Raw genomic sequence first — 17,888 nt, 5'->3', positions numbered from 1 at the left:
GGTGGGGCTGACTACAGCAGAATGCCCTGTCCCAGAGGAGGAAGAGATCCTACTGATGCTATAGAAGTGCCTGCAATGAGCGCAATGCTACAGTAGGACTGAGAATTTGCTAGCTTGAGCCAGTTTCAGTGGCTTTAAAGAGTTCAGACACTTACTGGAATACTTCAGAACTGGTGGCTTAATACTAACTCAGACCAATTTTTTTGATAAGCAAGGGGCCATTCAAGTTGTTTTCACAAACATGTAGAATAATTATGGGAACTCTTGTAATCCAAATAGAGACAGTTACTTTAACTAAATTACATTTTACAACTTTCTTTTATGCATAAATAACTTGGTCCATTAAAAGCATCATTAGCGGAAAGAAAATCTAATGGAAAAACTATAATTTTATGGAACAGCTCAATGTGGGCTGTGTTCACTGAACGTTTATCTTGTTTTGTGCCACAAGCAACTTTTTTATTCATACCAGCGGTACCTGTACTACAAATTTGACATTCACTTTGTTTTGCAGACTAAGAAACATACCCCATTTTTGACAAAATACATTTGGTCTTGCTGTTTTGTGACACACAGTGTAGTAGTGAACCTCAATTCTGAGACTCGTGGAACTATTTTCTGAGTGTTTGTGTGAACTTTGAATAGTAAATAGAATGTTATGGGTTTATTTACTGAAATAAAAAAAATCAAATTTATGATAATACTCAGCCAACTTTAATCACTCAAAGCCATCATCTGACAGACCAAGACGAGCAAACGGTTAGGCTAAGGCCCCGCTGCCTCAGACAGCGCACCCGCACTGCATACAGGCGGCGGGTTGAGAGGCACTTCATGCTATCTGCGGTCCACAGGGAGCATTTTTGCGTGCGGGGGGGGGGGGGGGGCGTGGCCAAAACGGGACGAGGGGGCGGGGCCACGACGGACACCGGCCAAACTAACATATGTTTGTTTTCCCCCCTGAGTCAATCTTTGCACAAACACTTTCCCTCCCAAACAAGCCAGGCATTAACACAAGGTGTTTGCATAGGAAGTGGGTCTGCAGAGGGGAGAGTGAAACAACACACGCACACAGACTAGTTCCTGCTTAGTGAAGTGCCCCTCTGATTGACGTCGGCCAAACTAAAAAAAACACAACACACGGAGTTCAGCATTCAGCATTCACTCCTCCCTCCTCCCTCCTTCCTCCTCCCTCCTTCCTCCTTCCTCCTTCCTCCTTCTTCCTTCCTCCTTCCTCCTCCCTCCTCCCTCCTCCCGAATGAAACTGAGCCGGCCAAAAGTTTAAGAAAAACAAGCCATGACAAACACACACAGCTCACTAGGCCGCCTTCCTCCCATAGTTTCTTCCCTGCTCCCCTCCTCATTGGCTCACAGGCGCACCACGTGATGCGTCAACGCTTCAGAACACCACCTTCTGGTACCACTGCCCGGCTGACGCGTCACAGCACGTAGTGAGCCACGGAGGGAGGATGCAGCGGGGACCAACAGATTGCAGGTAAGGGGCTGGTGGCGCACGCGGCAGCCCGCGCCGCCGGACGCAGCGGGACCAAAGCCTTACTGTCCCAGCTAAGCTCAGTCTAAAGCTTGCCGGGAGCTGGCCGGGATCATAGCGGGCTAGCCGCGTGTCCGTTCTCCATTTAAAATTGGAGTTTCCCGCGCGGCGGCCGCTTCAATAGATAAGCGCTAATGGCGCTTACTATTGAAAGCGCCCGAGGCGCGGGAAAACCGGCCGAAACCGGCCCGGTTTCGGCCGGAGACAGCCCACGCGCCGCCCGCGCTATTTTAAAACTGCGGTGGCGGCCGCATTAGAGTCAGCCCGGCCGCCACTGTATGTGTACAAAGCTTTAGCATACAGTGAAATACATTTCAATTGTTTACAAGAATGATAAAGAACATGTATTAGCACAGTCACATGTCTCAAACATGTTTACCATATAATCACACAGCATATAGTGCTCCCACTGCATCCAGGGATTCTGGGTAAGAACATGCAAATGAGCACTCATAGGCCCAGATCCACAGAAGTTCGTTAATGACATAAAGGCGCTAACCTAAGTTAACACCTTGTTAAGCTTCAACGTGCACCTTGAAAGCTCAATAACGCAGCGTTAACTGCTGTTTTAGGTCGGAAATGGCATTAATTTATCTATACAGCCATTAGTGCTAATGATATGCAAAAGAGGCACCCCCCTATTAATGCATATTCACAACAGTCCATAGAGATCTAACAAAACATTAGTTAGGTAATTCCTAATGGTGGTGTTCCCTGTTACGTGTACACCTGCTATATAACAGCTTTTTCAAACCAAGCACAGGTCAAAGAAATGCATAGTCACCAAACCTACTCACAGACAGCTGTGTTGTATGTTTGTTGCCCATTGCTTATTGGGGGATTTTCACAATTAAATATGGAAAATCATATTAGACCTCCCTCTGGGCTCTATAAAACCAGATATGGCATAGAAACAGTGGCCTAGATCCACTAAACACCCTAAAAATAAAAACACAAAAATCAGAATATCAATATAACTATCAAATCCTTTTTTAACGACAAATGACAACAACGCGCTGGTAAATTGGGAATATCAGTAAAGACTATAAGCAATGCAACGACAACAAAAAGAATAGTCATTTGGAAGTGGCTAAGGGACACACAGTTGTGGCTAATCGCCTTATCTACGTGTGTCTTGCCAGGAGATATATTTTACAAAAAGATGTACATCTCAATACATCTTTACTAGTAAACAGTTTGATATAATATATAACATACAGTATAAAACATTTGTGTCTTTTTTCAATCTTTTTTGCAACAAAAATATGTTTTAATATTCCAGTCAATGGGAAAACATCTATTGATGATATCTAAATGACATCTAGTGTTTTAAATTATTTATGAAATTAGCATATTTGGGCAAATGTGATGACTAGAATGACTGTAGGACTTACATTTGTATGGGCAGAATCCATATAGCTTCTCTTTGTCATAGTCTGGAGTTGTCCCACACCAATACCTTCCATCAGATCTTCCATTCACAGTACAGCCTGCATACCATTTGTTTTCAAACTTGAAGGGGAACACACATGGTTGACCATTGGCATTCCCTTGTAATGTATAAATGTCTGAAGAAAAGAACGGTGTAGAAATGGTTAGGATGTTTTCGCATGATCATTTTTATTGATATTCAAATTAAACTAGCCCGGTATTTTACCCCTTTGTCCGGTATAAAATTAAAGGTAATACCGGACATGTATGTGTCCAGTATTACCTCTCTCCGAACGCAGGGTGGCTGTGGTGGGGCCCGAAGCCTGTCAGAGACGTTGCTGCCATGCCCAGCTCTCCCCCGCTGCAGGCTTATCTTTCCCTGCCTGTCTCCCGCCGAGGTGTCTGACACGTGCCGGGTCCTCAGACGTCAGCGCCGGAAGGCAGCTGGGCTTCTGGTGCGCACCGGCGTGATAGGGAGACCTGGCATGTGTCAGCCTCAGACACCTCGGCGTGGGACAGACAGGGAGATAGAAGCCTGCAGTGGGGGCGAGCCGGGCCTGGCGGCAACTGCTCTGACCGGCCTTTGGAGCCCTGCATCCACTGCTCCTCATATTTTCTGTGTGTGTGTATATATATATATATATATATATATATATATATATATATATATATATAATGAGTGACTGACCGCATTGGTGCTGGGGAAGTGCGATACCTTTCACCACTATACGTTCTAATACCTACACAGATACATCCATGTGATCAGTGCTGGTATAGGCATTCTACTCTGTTAATCACACCACCGGCCATCTGTGACCAGCCCACACTGGTAATGTGGTGAGAACCCATTATACATTATCTTGAAGAATCACTCAATCATGGTTACTGCAGCGTTTTATCATTGAGTATACTCACCCACCCGGGACACTGCACACTGGACACAGGACATTGTTCCTGCATCTGACCATTTATACTATATGGTCAGGAAATACTAACACAGTTTACTACTTTGTAGTAGTACAGGGCAAGGAGTACTATATATTACCCCTACCAAGGGTTTTGTTCAATCCAGAATTGGACTACCAATGACGACTGAATTCCAGCACATCATACACATATATATCTTTGATCATGAGCACTTATACAATACTCACCCTTTGATCATAGCTACTGATTCATCCACGTGTATTCGAACACTTGCCTTTGAAAATCTGGGGCAATACCGCAGTAATGCTGCAACATTTCTGTGACATTTCTGCAGACAGACTAATGGCCCATCGGATTAACACAACGGGGGTCCCTGCCAGTCCCATTCAAACTGAATGAGACTGCCAGGGACCCCGCTGTGTTAATCCGATGGGCCATTAGTCTGTTTGCAGAAATGTCACAGAAATGTTGCCACATTACTCGGAGATTGCCCCAGATTTTCAAAGGCAAGTGTTTGGATACTCGTTGCTGCATCTGTACATAGTATATATTGCATTTCTTTTAAAACCCTATATTTTACATTCTTGGTTTGACAATACATTTATTTTAAATACTTCAGAATCCACCAGTTAGTCATAGAGTGCTAGAAACTAGGTTTCTTTTCTTGTGTGCGATTTGAAAGAACGATAGGAATGTGGCCAGGCAACTTTAAGAAAAGTGATAGAGGTGGGCAGGATGTACAGTAGGTGTAGGTTACAGTTGAGATTTAAGGCTATATTTACAAAGCTGTGCTACTCCATATTACACCTTTCATACATACAGAACTGTAGACACATATAGTATTGGCACTGGAGGACATTCATTTGAGTTTGGATCAGACAACTTAACATTCTCCTACCTTCGTAGCCCTTAGAACACAGGTCATCTGAGGTTCCATAGACCTTCCACTTGCTCCATGTTCCAGATCCTTTAAAAAGGATAACTTTGTCTTGCTTGTTACCATAGTTCATGTACAGACTTTCTCCTTGGATTCCAAAGAGAGTGTCATTTTTACATTCCCATTTCTGAAGTTCACTTGTCCCATCACATGGGAACATAGTGAGAATCGCCATGTCTTTCTTAGAAGTTGCCCCCAAACACTGCTTTATACCAATATTTACAAGCTGGTGTTCAGAGATCCACCTGAATTTTTGTGAGTCGATGTCTTTGCACTTGGCAATCATGATTGAGCCGGTATTCTGAGCTTGTATACATTGCTTATGATCTTCACTATATATTAAAAATATACTAGAATCTGCAAAATAACAAAGAAAGAAATACTTGTTACCACCAACAACAAACGTGCTCTACATATATGGTTAGTTAACATGCAAATGTTAAAATGTTTGTTTTTCTAATTTTGTTAATGTTTGCACTTCTATATGATTTTATTATATACATACTAATTACATGTTCCGCAGATCTGGACATTGTTGAATTGCTGCATGCAGATGCTAACAGACTTTTAGGATTCAACAGACTGTACATTGTTTTGTTTTGTGTATTATTTTTTTTACATTGCATATAATAAATACAAGAAGAATAAATATTTGCTTTTGTGGCTCTCTTGACAGATACGTTTTAAAGGAAAAACAAATGTTCTTATTAGCTAATCCCTCTAATCTGACTTTTGTCTTAAAGTAAATAAAAAGTTGTACGTTTGTACGTTTTTGTAAAGTTGCTGAAATATTTTAACTGGAATCCCTTTAGTTTACATATTCAGTGGTGATTTCCCAGTCTTAAAGGGAAGCTACTAACAATCCAATCAATGCATTGCTATCATACAGTGCACATAGAATTTCCTCTTGCTGATCGTCTGTCACCTTCTGGAACTGGAGCCATTCTCCTGATAAAGGTTCCTGGTTATAAGGTCTGAACGATTAAGTGTTATGTTCCCAGCAACCTCTAACTTGTGTTGAAGGAGGTGTGGTCTGGTGGGGGACCTTCCTCACATTTAGTGGTCCTGCCATAAAGTACAACAGCTTTGGAGAACGGTTAAAAGCTTAATAGAGGAGATTGTAGAAATCTCAATTCCCCATTCTGCCTAAACCTATGTGAAAACACATATTGCTCCAGTAAAAAATTGATCTGCCACATCTTATCCATGGCAAGAGGTTCTATTTCTGCCATAAGAAAAAACACATGACCCCTTCAAGGAATGTGGTAGTGCAGAGAGTGAAGGAAGTCAAAGGAATGGAGAGGACCACATCCTTCCTGAAACATAGAGTCAAAATATTTCACAAAATTTGGGACCTGTGGATTAATAGATAACAATCTTAATCCCAATCCTAGAGCTGTGATACCTACTAGGCTTCACCGACGTACCAAAATACTGTAGATAATACTACCCCAGTGAGGGGCTCGCCCTTCTTGAAGCCTCATGATTGGGTCTCAGCGTCATAGGCTACTATAGGAAAATGGTTATATTAGGATCTAATGTAAATTGGTTTATTGTGTTTCCTGGTCTATTAATACATGTTATATAAATGATGGTGTCATTTCCCTCACCCACTAACCCTTATCCCTTCTGCATGGTGCTTATATAGTATTCTTGATAGAGACCTCAGAATGTTGATCTACTGCCATATAATTGTAGTTTTTCAAGATTTAGTTGTCGATCTAAAATTTGGATCAAAGTTTTATATTCACAATGAAAACTGGGAGTCAAAGTTTTGATAATGAAATTACATAATGAATGAACTGTTAAACATTCAGTTATCTACTGTACTAGCTTTAACTCTGGTATTGTTCCACTTTTATGTGTGTTCTAACAATACTTTGGAGATATATAGGACTTAATAGACACACATGAGATGTGATAGTTTTAATTTTTTTTATCAGTGTGAAGATATTTAAATATCATTTGCTGAAATATTTTTGTGACATTTCAATTATTGTAATATTCAGTATTCTTTGGAGATTGTTAGCGCTCTGATTCCCAGTGATATCTCTAACAAGCTTCAGTTTCCTTGTCTTGTTTGGCTTATAACTTGTCACGCGCAGTAGATTGTATATCACAGTCATCAAAGGTATGCAATATTTTCATTGCCACTTAGTGTATATCACATACAATACATGGAAATGTACATCTGTCAATGGGCCACAGAGCTTGCTATCATTTAGATAACATTTAGATATATCACGCAAACCAAAATGCAAAGCTTTGCCAAATATTTATTTTAAATGTAATTTTAAAATAAAATAAATGCATGAGCCACCTACTGTATGTCGGGCCACATAATCTGTGGTGACTTGTATTGTTTATAATTTTTAATACCATCACGTTTTAAGTTATGGTGGTTGAAAAAGGCAACAAGAAACCTCCACCGTATTGTTGCATATAGCAAATAAAAAGATCACTTGTGAGCACATTCACATGTCGTAGGCCTCGGGCATGGTCAGCGCGTAAGGCGCGCTTGTACTTACCTGTGAGCCCCTACAGCCGCAATGAGAGCGGCTTTAGGGGGCTCGCCTACGCTTCCGCAAGCGCGCGGAAGCGTAGGTCTTAGCAGAATTTTACATTTCAGCGCTCGCCGGAGCGCAGGGCCGGTCACGTGAGCGGTTCGCCCAATGAGGGCGAACCAGCTCCGTGACGTCACTGGCCCACCCACCGACATGCCCCCGGACGGCGCGCTGTCTAAGGCCAGGGAAAGCACCCGCATTCCCTGATCCTCAGCGCGCCTCCGCACGCCAGCAGGAACCCTGGCCGAGGCCTTAGGCAGGTCTGCAACCCTGCCTTTCACCATTATCCCCAGCATACAGTGCTTCCACTGCCACAAGGAATTCTGGGAAATGACATGCAAATGAGCACACCGTGCCACTTTTTGCTTCAAAACCATTGTTACATGCACAACATGGGAATCAGATGCATGATACGGTGGAAGTTTCGTGTTGCCTTTTTCACCCACCATAACTTAAAATGTGATGGTAAATCTTACAGTCTTGAAAATGCAAAGCCAGTACTACAACCAACTTCACACTGATGATACCCATTAAGGTTGAAACATGTCTGAATGGTTTCTCTGGCTTTGCATCTGATTCCCATGCTGTGCTTTAAAGCTGTGTTAACAGCGAGCATTAGCTTATATGGGCTCCATTTAACACTGGTTTTTCAGACAAAAGGTGACACGTGCTCATTTGCATGTCATTTCCCAGAATCCCTTGCTGCAGTGGAAGCACTGTATGCTGGGGATAATGGTGAAAGGCAGGGTTGCAAACCTGCCTAAGACATGTGAATGTGCTCACAAGTGATCTTTTTATTTGCTATGTATATATATATAAAATATTTATATATATATACACATATATTGTAATGCAACACCCTCTTACATTTCTACACCTACCCACACCACTATATACACGTCCACTCCACACACACCTTTTGTAAAGCGCTGTATACCCTGTGGGCGCTTTACAAATGTATATTTACATACACATGTAGCCCTCAGACCCCCCCCCCCCCGGTCGCAGATCAGACGCCCTAGGGTGTACTAAGGTCTGGCTACATGTGTCTAAGTGGTGCATACCTGCTGGCAACAGGAGGGCCTGAGTCTCCCGCGATGGTGTGGGGGAGGACAGGACCAGGTCTCTGGGGTACATGCCATCATCTGATCTCAGTGGTGCAACGCCTCCATCTCTGTGAAGCCCCAGGGATATGGGGTGGAACCCTTACAGAGAACTCCCACTCAGGGATGAGAGATTCCAGTCTCAGTCAGGTCTTTGTTAAAAGCAGCAGCAGCTCTCTTTATTGTTCACACAGCAGAGTAGCAACAGTAGCAACAGCAACAACAGCAGCACGCTTTATAGCAGGTACAGGGTCTTCTCTCCCTCCAGACTGCACCCCTTCAGGATGGGCTCTGGATCTCTGTGTCCCTGCCACCACCCCAAGCCGCGGGCGCTCAGGGTGGGGCTAGCTCATCCCTCACCCCCTATGTAGGGTGAGAGGAATTGGTCCACCGTAGCTCTATCAGCTCTAATCAGGGCCTGTCTGATATCCTCCAACTGTATCACACTAACAGGACTCTCTCTCTCCGAACTGGCACACAAAATAGACTGTGCACTGCCCTTTATGACTTTGGCAGGCCCCTCCCCTATGTCTCTTGCCTTAGACACAGAGTCAGGGGGCCTACCTCCACCTCTCAGGGCAGGGCTTGAAGTGGGGGAAACCCATGATAACTACTGGCAGCCTGCCCTTAGCAGGGCTTATACCCGTAGGTGGATAGACATATAGCCCTATTTCTTAGCAGGGCTAAACTCTCCCTCAGGTGGAATCCATATATCAGAATGTCCCACCCAGATTGCGAATTAAAGACATGGTAACTCCCAACATGGAGAACCTAACTAGTAGTAATGGCGCGGGTCAGGCTTTCTAACTTCCCGCCCATTGTGATCAGTAACTTTTACATAATAAGGATGTACTGACCCATACTCCGGCCGATACACCATGCTATGCATGTAGATAGTCCTCCCAACACTCCATGCCCGTATAACATCACAGACTTTGTCCTCGTTATGATAGACCGCCCTACCAAACTTAGTCCGAAGGTATTTCATAACAGCCTCCCGGAGCCAGGTATCTCTCTGCTCTTCGATTTCTAACATAATGGGCTCAGGTACTTTACATAGGGGAACTCATAGCCATGGGACTGCCTATACCTGGCCACTATGGCTCTATCTGCTTTGCTGAGCTTGGTCAGCTTTCGGTCACCTGCCCTGCTTGGCAGTACCCAAAACTCAGCCTCCTCTGGGGCTACATCATCATACAGTACAGCGCGACCCTTGGGAATGATTAACTTTTGCTCAATATCACTATACCGTTTATCCAGTTCGTCAGCAACCTCCTGGGGAGAAAAGGTGCCTACAGCCCACCAATGGTCAACTATATTGTTTTTAATGAGTAAGAACCGAGTACAGTTCATACCTGCATGGTATCCTGTAAACAGCGGTGCCCACCACTTGTCTTGATGCTCATACCCTGATACCACCCTCATATCAGTATCTGACTCTGCCTGTGAGGACACACCTGATGTCGCCACCTCAGTTGAGTGTGAGCCTTTGCATCTACCTCTTGTCTCATCGGTGTAAATCGTGGGGTTCATCTTATGCACTACCAAACTCACCGAACCCGCTTCTGCAGTAGTATGGGACCCTCGGGCCCTACCTCTAGGTGCAGGAGAAAATGCAACAGGGTTAGACACATGAACTACATTAGCATACGGTATCTCCCCATCAGACTTCATCACTGAGTTCCCAATCCCTCCAATCCGTAGAATATTTGGGGTTCTTGCTCCGCTTATCCCCACTAGGACCCGGTGACATGACTCGTGACGGGGTAGGGGCAGTGGACAGGGCAATGGCGCTAGGGGCAGTGACTGGGGCATCGGCAATGTCCGGTACAGTGTCTATGAGTCGGGCAATGCCGCGACCAGTGGGCATCTTACAACTGGCCCTGTCCGGCGTGCTTCGTGCTCCTCTTGTGGCGACTTGGGCCTTCAGGGTTGCAAGTGCGGTTGCCATGGCCGCTCCTCTCTTGGAAAACAAAACTTCTGGACCTCTGCGTGAGTCGGACCTGGAAGTGACGTCATCGCTGGTGGCCGCGGACTCTCCATCCGCTCCGTGGTCTCGCACCGGAAGTGCGTCGAGGACCGGAAGGGGCGGTGGTGGACCATCAGGACCGCGGATGCAAGCCTTTCTCTCTCGCCCTCTGCAGGTTCCGTCTTCGCCTGGTGGGAGTAAGGGGGTGGGGGTGTCTCCTTACCGCTCTGCTGCCGGCTGGTGATCGTTGGTTCCTCCGGAGCCGTCTTGGATTCCATCTCCACTGCACTGGGAGTCGCCCCTGTCGGGCCACATCAGCGCTCGCCATCGGGGGGTGTCCGGACTCGTCTGCTTCCTCTCTCCAGTAAGTGGACCGCCATCCTTGTTACAGCTGGGGTGGTTCGCCGGTAGGCGCATCGCCACCGATGATAGGCCATCTCCTTCCTCCAAAGACGCCTTCTCTGGTTCCTCCGCTTGGGAGTCACCTGGATCTCTTGCCGCACCGCCAGTGGGTAGTGGTACGAAACGGGCCCACTCCGGTACCTCCACTGCAGTCGCGCTCTTCTCCGATACATCTCTGCTTGGCTGGGCCTCGGTTCCCACCTCTGCGGTGATACAGGGAACTAGGACAGCCTTCTCCTCCATCTCTGCCACCTCCATTAGGGTTCCCGGAGAGGCACTTTGCGGTGTCTTTAGCATAGGCCATGGCTCGACAGGCCACAAGTAGAATGTGCCACATTGAGAGCATCGTGCTGTCGTGCTCTGGCCCGGTCCGGGTGTCCTGCAGTGTACGCACAGGCACCGGAGATACTCTCGGCCGTCAACCTCCACAACCAGGAAGCCTCCTGGAAACTGAAATAGGGTCATGTTCAAATCAGCCATCTTTTGCGCGGGGGTTGAGCAGTTCAGTTCTGCAGCTCCTTTCTCTTCAATAGTCAGGCAGAAATGAAGTTCCTCGCTCTCACTCCCTGTCCCTCCTTTCTCCGGAGAGGACAACTCTGATTGGCTCTTGCCGTGCCCCCTCCCTCTGGTGGAAACAAGAGGAGGGGCACTCTCTCACTCTGCGTGACGTGGCTTCTTCCGTTGGCCAGTCACTGCACAGGTGTATGGGCTTTCGGCTTTCGCGCCGCTCCGCTCGCTCGCTCTGCTGGGGATCTGGGTTTGGCGCCAAACCCCTGCACATCTCTCGCCACATTTCTCTTGCAGCCTGCTTGCACGCGGCACGTGCGCGATTTAGGCTTGGCGGGAGTCGAAATTTTGGATCAGCTGCTAACTGTTGGGCCGTGAATGATGCTGCTGTCACCATTTTTAACTCCTTCATGCCCCGCAGAGCACATGTATCTGCGGCCGCCATCTTTAGTGAGCCCACTGAGCCCACGATAGTGCTACTCTCAGTGTCTACTGTGTAACACGTTCCTAGACACTGACTGTTCCCTGACTGCTCTCTGACTGCTCTCTGCATGCTTTAACCCACGAATATGATGTATGGCATACCCCAGGCTAGGCAGAACTCCTTCTTAGTGCACCGCACTCGCTGAAGGTTCCTACAAGTACTCTGTTGTGTGCTTTCTAGGTGCTAGCTAGGGTACTGGGCATCTCTTCAGTACTGGGCATCTCCTACTGTTGGCCACTCATAGTGTGGGCCCTGGGCCATGGTCCCTGGACTAGTTAACAGGCTAACCCCCCCAGTTGCCTCACACTATCTGCCTCAAGGGACTAGAACAGCAATAGCCATGCACCCAATTTAAAACACCCTCTTAGGGCACCCAGGGCATACTGTGCGAGAGTCCATGCTCCCCTGACTACCCCTGATGTGCAATTGCGCCCTTCTTTCTGCAGTACTCGCATGGAAGGTGCACTTAGCGCTTCCAGCTGTGCTTCGCTGAAAACCTGTCCTGTTTCTAAATCTCAGCAGCCCACCTCCAACTGTAGCCCTAACCCCCCCCCCCCTGGTCGCAGATCAGACCCCCTAGGGTGTACTAAGGTCTGGCTACATGTGTCTAGGTGGTGCATACCTGCTGGCAACAGGAGGGCCTGAGTCTCCCGCGATGGTGTGGGGGAGGACAGGACCAGGTTTCTGGGATACATGCCTTCATCTGATCTCAGTGGTGCAACGCCTCCATCTCTGTGAAGCCCCAGGTATATGGGGTGGAACCCTTACAGAGAACTCCCACTCAGGGATGAGAGATTCCAGTCTCAGTCAGGTCTTTGTTAAAAGCAGCAGCAGCTCTCTTTATTGTTCACACAGCAGAGTAGCAACAGCAACAACAGCAACACGCTTTATAGCAGGTACAGGGTCTTCTCTCCCTCCAGACTGCACCCCTTCAGGATGGGCTCTGGATCTCTGTGTCCCTGCCACCACCCCAAGCCGCGGGTGCTCAGGGTGGGGCTAGCTCTTCCCTCAACCCTATGCAGGGTGAGAGGCATTGGTCCACCATAGCTCTATCAGCTCTAATCAGGGCCTGCCTGATCTCCTCCAACTGTATCACACTAACAGGACTCTCTCTCTCAGAACTGACACACTATATAGACTGTGCACTGCCCTTTATGACTTTGGCAGGCCCCTCCCCTATGTCTCTTGCCTTAGACACAGAGTCAGGGGGCCTACCTCCACCTCTCAGGGCAGGGCTTGAAGTGGGGGAAACCCATGATAACTACTGGCAGCCTGCCCTTAGAAGGGCTTATACCAGTAGACGGATAGACATTTAGCCCTATTTCTTACCAGAGCTACACAGACATACTCTTACATCACTTACATTCAGGGACCATTTAACACCTGGTTGAAGAAGGGGCCCAGTTCTGCCACTAGGTCCTGGACAATTGTCCTGGCTCTCTCCCTCCCCCCCGTTTACCCCCCCACCTCCCTGCCTGTGGCCCTGTGTAGACTTCACTGTCCTCTCTGGTGGGATATGTTCCTCTGGTGGGATATGTTGAAATGTTCTGCAGCATTTGTATTGATTCCTATGGAAACTCTGTGATAGTTGGAGTTATAATGTGGTATGTTGTATTAATTGAGGGAACTATGTCACGTGCTACAACTATATTTACAAATGCAATGAAGGTCCAGTTCAAAGGAGACTGATTACTATTAATCTCATGTCTGCAGTGTTTTCAAGCTAATAATATAATGAGAGGAAGACATATGAATATACAAATTCATGGGCATAATGTTCCAAATGTGATTTCTGTCTTTAATCAATAATTTAGTAAAATCACTCTGAATAGTAATTTCACACTTCACACTTTATATTGAAGTACTTTTGCTGGCTGATCCTACTTAAGAAATTCATTCAAACTGCGCCCAATATGATTATTATAACCCTTTTACCGCAGGAGGGACATATAATTGTAGGTCTCTTTGCAGTTAAAATGGTTTATAGTTTTGTGTATTGAGTTAACAGGAATGTACAGTATGAAGAAAAATGGTATCTGTTATTTACAATGTGCGAGCTAGAAATTCATCCCAAAGACCCAATTATATGCGTATTAGAAATATTAATTATCTAAATAAATCATGATAGAACTGCTAACATTGTGCTTGTGTGTCTCTTTCTACCTCTTCCTTACCTAAATTCAGTATTATAAAGGCAGAAATTAGTCTATGGAAGTTAAAATGACAAACCAGGGTCTCGCTCTGGCCACAATATCACAATAGCATTAGCAAATAACATTTTTATTTTAGCACAGCCATCTAGAAATACACTTCGTACATTATGTGTACACATTGTATGTATTTTACCTGCATATAAAGTAAGTCAATTTTGAATCAGGATACTATTCCTAGTCACAATGTTCAATGCTTCTGCCTACATGCAGGTGCCAAGAAGTCAGACTATAATAGATCCTACAGTCTCTGTACGTTCTTCCAACTTAGATGGTTAGCTCTTAAGGGCAGGAACTCCTTTTCCTAATGTTACTTTTATGTCTGAAGGACTTATTCCCATTATGTGGTCACGTGTATTACTGCTGTGAAGTGCTATGTACCTGGGTGGTGCTGTATAAATAAAGATACAGTATACATACATACATACATAATACACACATAAAAATATAAAAATTATTTCAATCATTTTAATTATACTGCACATTCTCATTCATTGACTTGTAAACCTCCCTGGTCTAGTGGAACACTAAACGGAAAATAATTTAGTAGTGGTAGACTGACAAACACAAACATGCATGACATTTATAAGGAAAACTATTGCATACAATAATTCACATTACAATATGGCAGAATATTCCTTCTGATTGTGTAATAATATTGTCAGTGCTTGGGTCAACTGAATAAGTGTTCGATATGTAGGTATACTTCTTTACGTTAATGTCAGTTTCCACCATTCAATGTATATTTCAGTATGTATACAGTACGTGATTGCTACCTGGCCTAGATTAAGAGGACAGTTTTGCAAATTGCATTAGAGACGTGGGAGACTAAACTGTGTGTTTAGACTAGAGCCATCCTCCTTAAACAAAACTGCTGATCATGCGCAGTGTCCCTACCGTCCAAAAAAAAATATGCAGTATCAAGCAATTCTAAGTTTAACTGGGTATTTCCAATAACTGGGCGTTTCCATGTAATACTTGTTTGCTGTAGTTACCACACAAAGAAACCAATCAGCTCTGGATCATAATTAAAACAGAAACCTCAAAAATGCCCTTTAACACTCTTTTGACTGAAACAAAGTCTTAAACTGTTCTTTTCATTTGTGTCCAAGTGACAAATTGATTCATTTAACGGCAGAATGAGATGGCAACTCATACCGGCTAAAGTAAACCTAGACACTGTCAGACTATTTTCTTTCTCATGCCCATATCCCCCAGCGTTCCAGGTAGAGATGAATTGAAACTGCTTGTATGTATTTTACTAGAAGTAAAATCAATGTGTTTCAATAATCAAAAAGGACCATTTTATGCAATATAACGCATTACACTGATACCAGGTTTAACAACATATTTAAATTAATATTTAATATTATTTGGCTCAAGGAATCCCTGTCATATCCGGAATCTTTTGCCTATTGTTGACTTTCCACTGTCTGCTACCACTTTGAAAATAGAGTTGTACAAATGTGCTACTGTACAGATTGTGTTCTGTTTCCTTTGGTTTCCAAACGACCATTGTATTAGGGGAAACAAGGTAACAGAATGGTTTATGTAATCATGCATTGCAAATCTAAACTCTAGAGCAAGGGTAGCCAACTCCAGTCTCAAGAGCTACTAACAGGTCAGGTTTTCAGGATATACTGTACCTGCTTCAGCAGAGGCGGCTCAATCAGTGGCCCGATTGAGCCACCTGCGCAGAAGCTGGGATATCCTGAAAACCTGGCCTGTTGATAGCGCTTGAGGACGGGAGTTGGCTACCCCTGCTCTAGAGTGTCAGTAAAACACTACAAACATTACACAATAAACCTAGTTACTTCACTGTTAAACTAAAAATAAATGTCAATGTATTTTAGTAAGACGGCTACTGGTTTCAAAGGAATGAATTCGATTAACAGGGATAGGATGCTGCTTTAGCCCTTCTGTAATTCAAGGCAAGTTTTTTTTTTTAAAGGTGTTAGAGTTTATTATTTTTGGAGTACATGTATGATTCATAGGGCTGGTAGTTTTACAGTGGGGCAGATGTGCAATTCTTATATTTTGGTATTCCATTCCTTTCCAATTGGTATCATCAGATTAACATCATGTCCTAAATATTTTTGGTATTACATTATATTAAACACAAAGTTGATTTGTTTGCTTCCAGTTTGCAAAATTGTCTAAAAGTCTAACGTTATATTGTTTAAAGTCACCATCTTCAAATGTTGCGGATTTGCAAATTCTGCTTGATATTGGTTAGTCCTTTGGATATTAGAAGGTACATGCTGGAATAATATATATGAATGAGTTGTTGATAAACTCATTTTACACTCTTCCTTTATGTATTTCCAATTTCCACTCAATAGCTACCCTACTAATATCAGGTTCCGTGTACATTTTTCCGATTATATTTGTTAATTTATTTAAATTGATTAATTTGCAATTGCGTTTGAATTTGTCAACTGCAGTAAGAATTTAACAGTAATGCTACTTAAGCCCATCTCTACATTATGTCGTTGTAGAGGTAAAACTCCTTAAACGCCTTTTTGGCAAAAACGCACTACATGCACTTTCTGTCTTGGAATTTCTTGATATTTCTATTTAAAAATGTATTAAGTGACTATTTAGTTATAGATCAGAGTTACCAAAACATAAAACTCATTAACTATGATTTTGAAATAATGTCAAAAAAGAACATTTAACTGCCTTTTCCTCAGTACTCAAAGAATGTAGTTAATGACTTTTACCTCTACAACAACGGTATGATAGTGTATAAGATCTCCTGAGAATGGCCCATCACCCAAGCATTGTAGTATATTACAGCGTAGAGAGGTTATACTAAAGCCTATACAGCAGTGATGCACGTTGCATACTGTATCTATATGTGAGTAGAAACATCAACAACCATTTGTATTATTGCCGTAAGAGTAGTTAAAGCATCTTACCCAACTGAAGTGAAGGCTGAAGGATGTAAAAAAGAAGAAGAACAACAAAGCCAGTCATTATAAATATTTCATTATTTTCTTCACTTCTAAAAAAAAAGACAATAATTGGATCCCGCTCGCTGTAAAAGTCCCTGTAAAGTCTGTTTGGAACAAAACGTATTCTTCACGTTTGAAGGGCAGCAACATCCAGGGAAAGTTCTGTGCTTTAAATGATAAGGAAATATCCTGTCACATGGGACATTAAAGCAAACAGGAACTCCCAGGTCAAACTTTGCTTTTCTAAGCGAATGTCTCTATTATCCTATACTATGGGTTTGATAAATAAGGCTATGACAATTGTAATGATAGTCCAATGGATATTTCTGGGAATTTGTTTCCCAATACCACGTATGACTACATTTTTGCTCGTTCATGAAACATTACCAGAAATTTAAAAAAAAAAAGGGCTGAAATGGCAAAAAAAAAGCTTATTGTGAAAGAAATATGATAGTACTCATCCATATAAAGCAGGAAAAAATATTATCTGGACACGAAGCAGGGTTTCCTGGATGAGGAGCGGTATGCTAAGATTTCTTGTAATGTAGGCGTTGAATTGCTTGCAAAATAATGTGATATTTGAGTTTCAATAACCACGGAGGAGGATTTAGTCAATTGGAGAAAATGTTGAAATAATGCTTTTTTTCTTTTTTTTTTAGTATAAATGATAAAAAGAAATGAGGGTATTACTACATACTGTTTCACGATTTGGAAATATACCCTCCTTATGATAAGGGTTACATTTGGTAAATTTTTATAAGTACGTCAGTATTAGGTGATACCATTTTTATTTGGACTTACAATTGATATTATAAGTATTACTTGACCTGGGGAAGAGAGAGAACTCT

General features: G+C 43.7%; 1 protein-coding gene across 1 annotated transcript in view; it reads right to left on the bottom strand.

Moving 5' to 3' along the window:
• Positions 1-17,219, bottom strand: part of MRC1 (mannose receptor C-type 1) — a 138,083-nt gene extending 120,864 nt beyond the window's left edge. The window contains exons 1-3 of the mRNA XM_075587513.1: positions 17,005-17,219; positions 4,806-5,201; positions 2,944-3,117 (exon numbers count right to left, since the gene is read on the bottom strand). Coding sequence (XP_075443628.1) covers positions 2,944-3,117; positions 4,806-5,201; positions 17,005-17,062 — 628 coding nt within the window. The 5' untranslated portion in view covers positions 17,063-17,219. The remainder of the gene's footprint in view (positions 1-2,943; positions 3,118-4,805; positions 5,202-17,004) is intronic.
• Positions 17,220-17,888: the final 669 nt, after the last annotated feature.

Source organism: Ascaphus truei, chromosome 2 (genome assembly GCF_040206685.1).
Source record: "Ascaphus truei isolate aAscTru1 chromosome 2, aAscTru1.hap1, whole genome shotgun sequence".
Lineage (NCBI taxonomy): Eukaryota > Metazoa > Chordata > Amphibia > Anura > Ascaphidae > Ascaphus > Ascaphus truei.
This window is presented reverse-complemented; position numbering and strand designations above follow the sequence as displayed.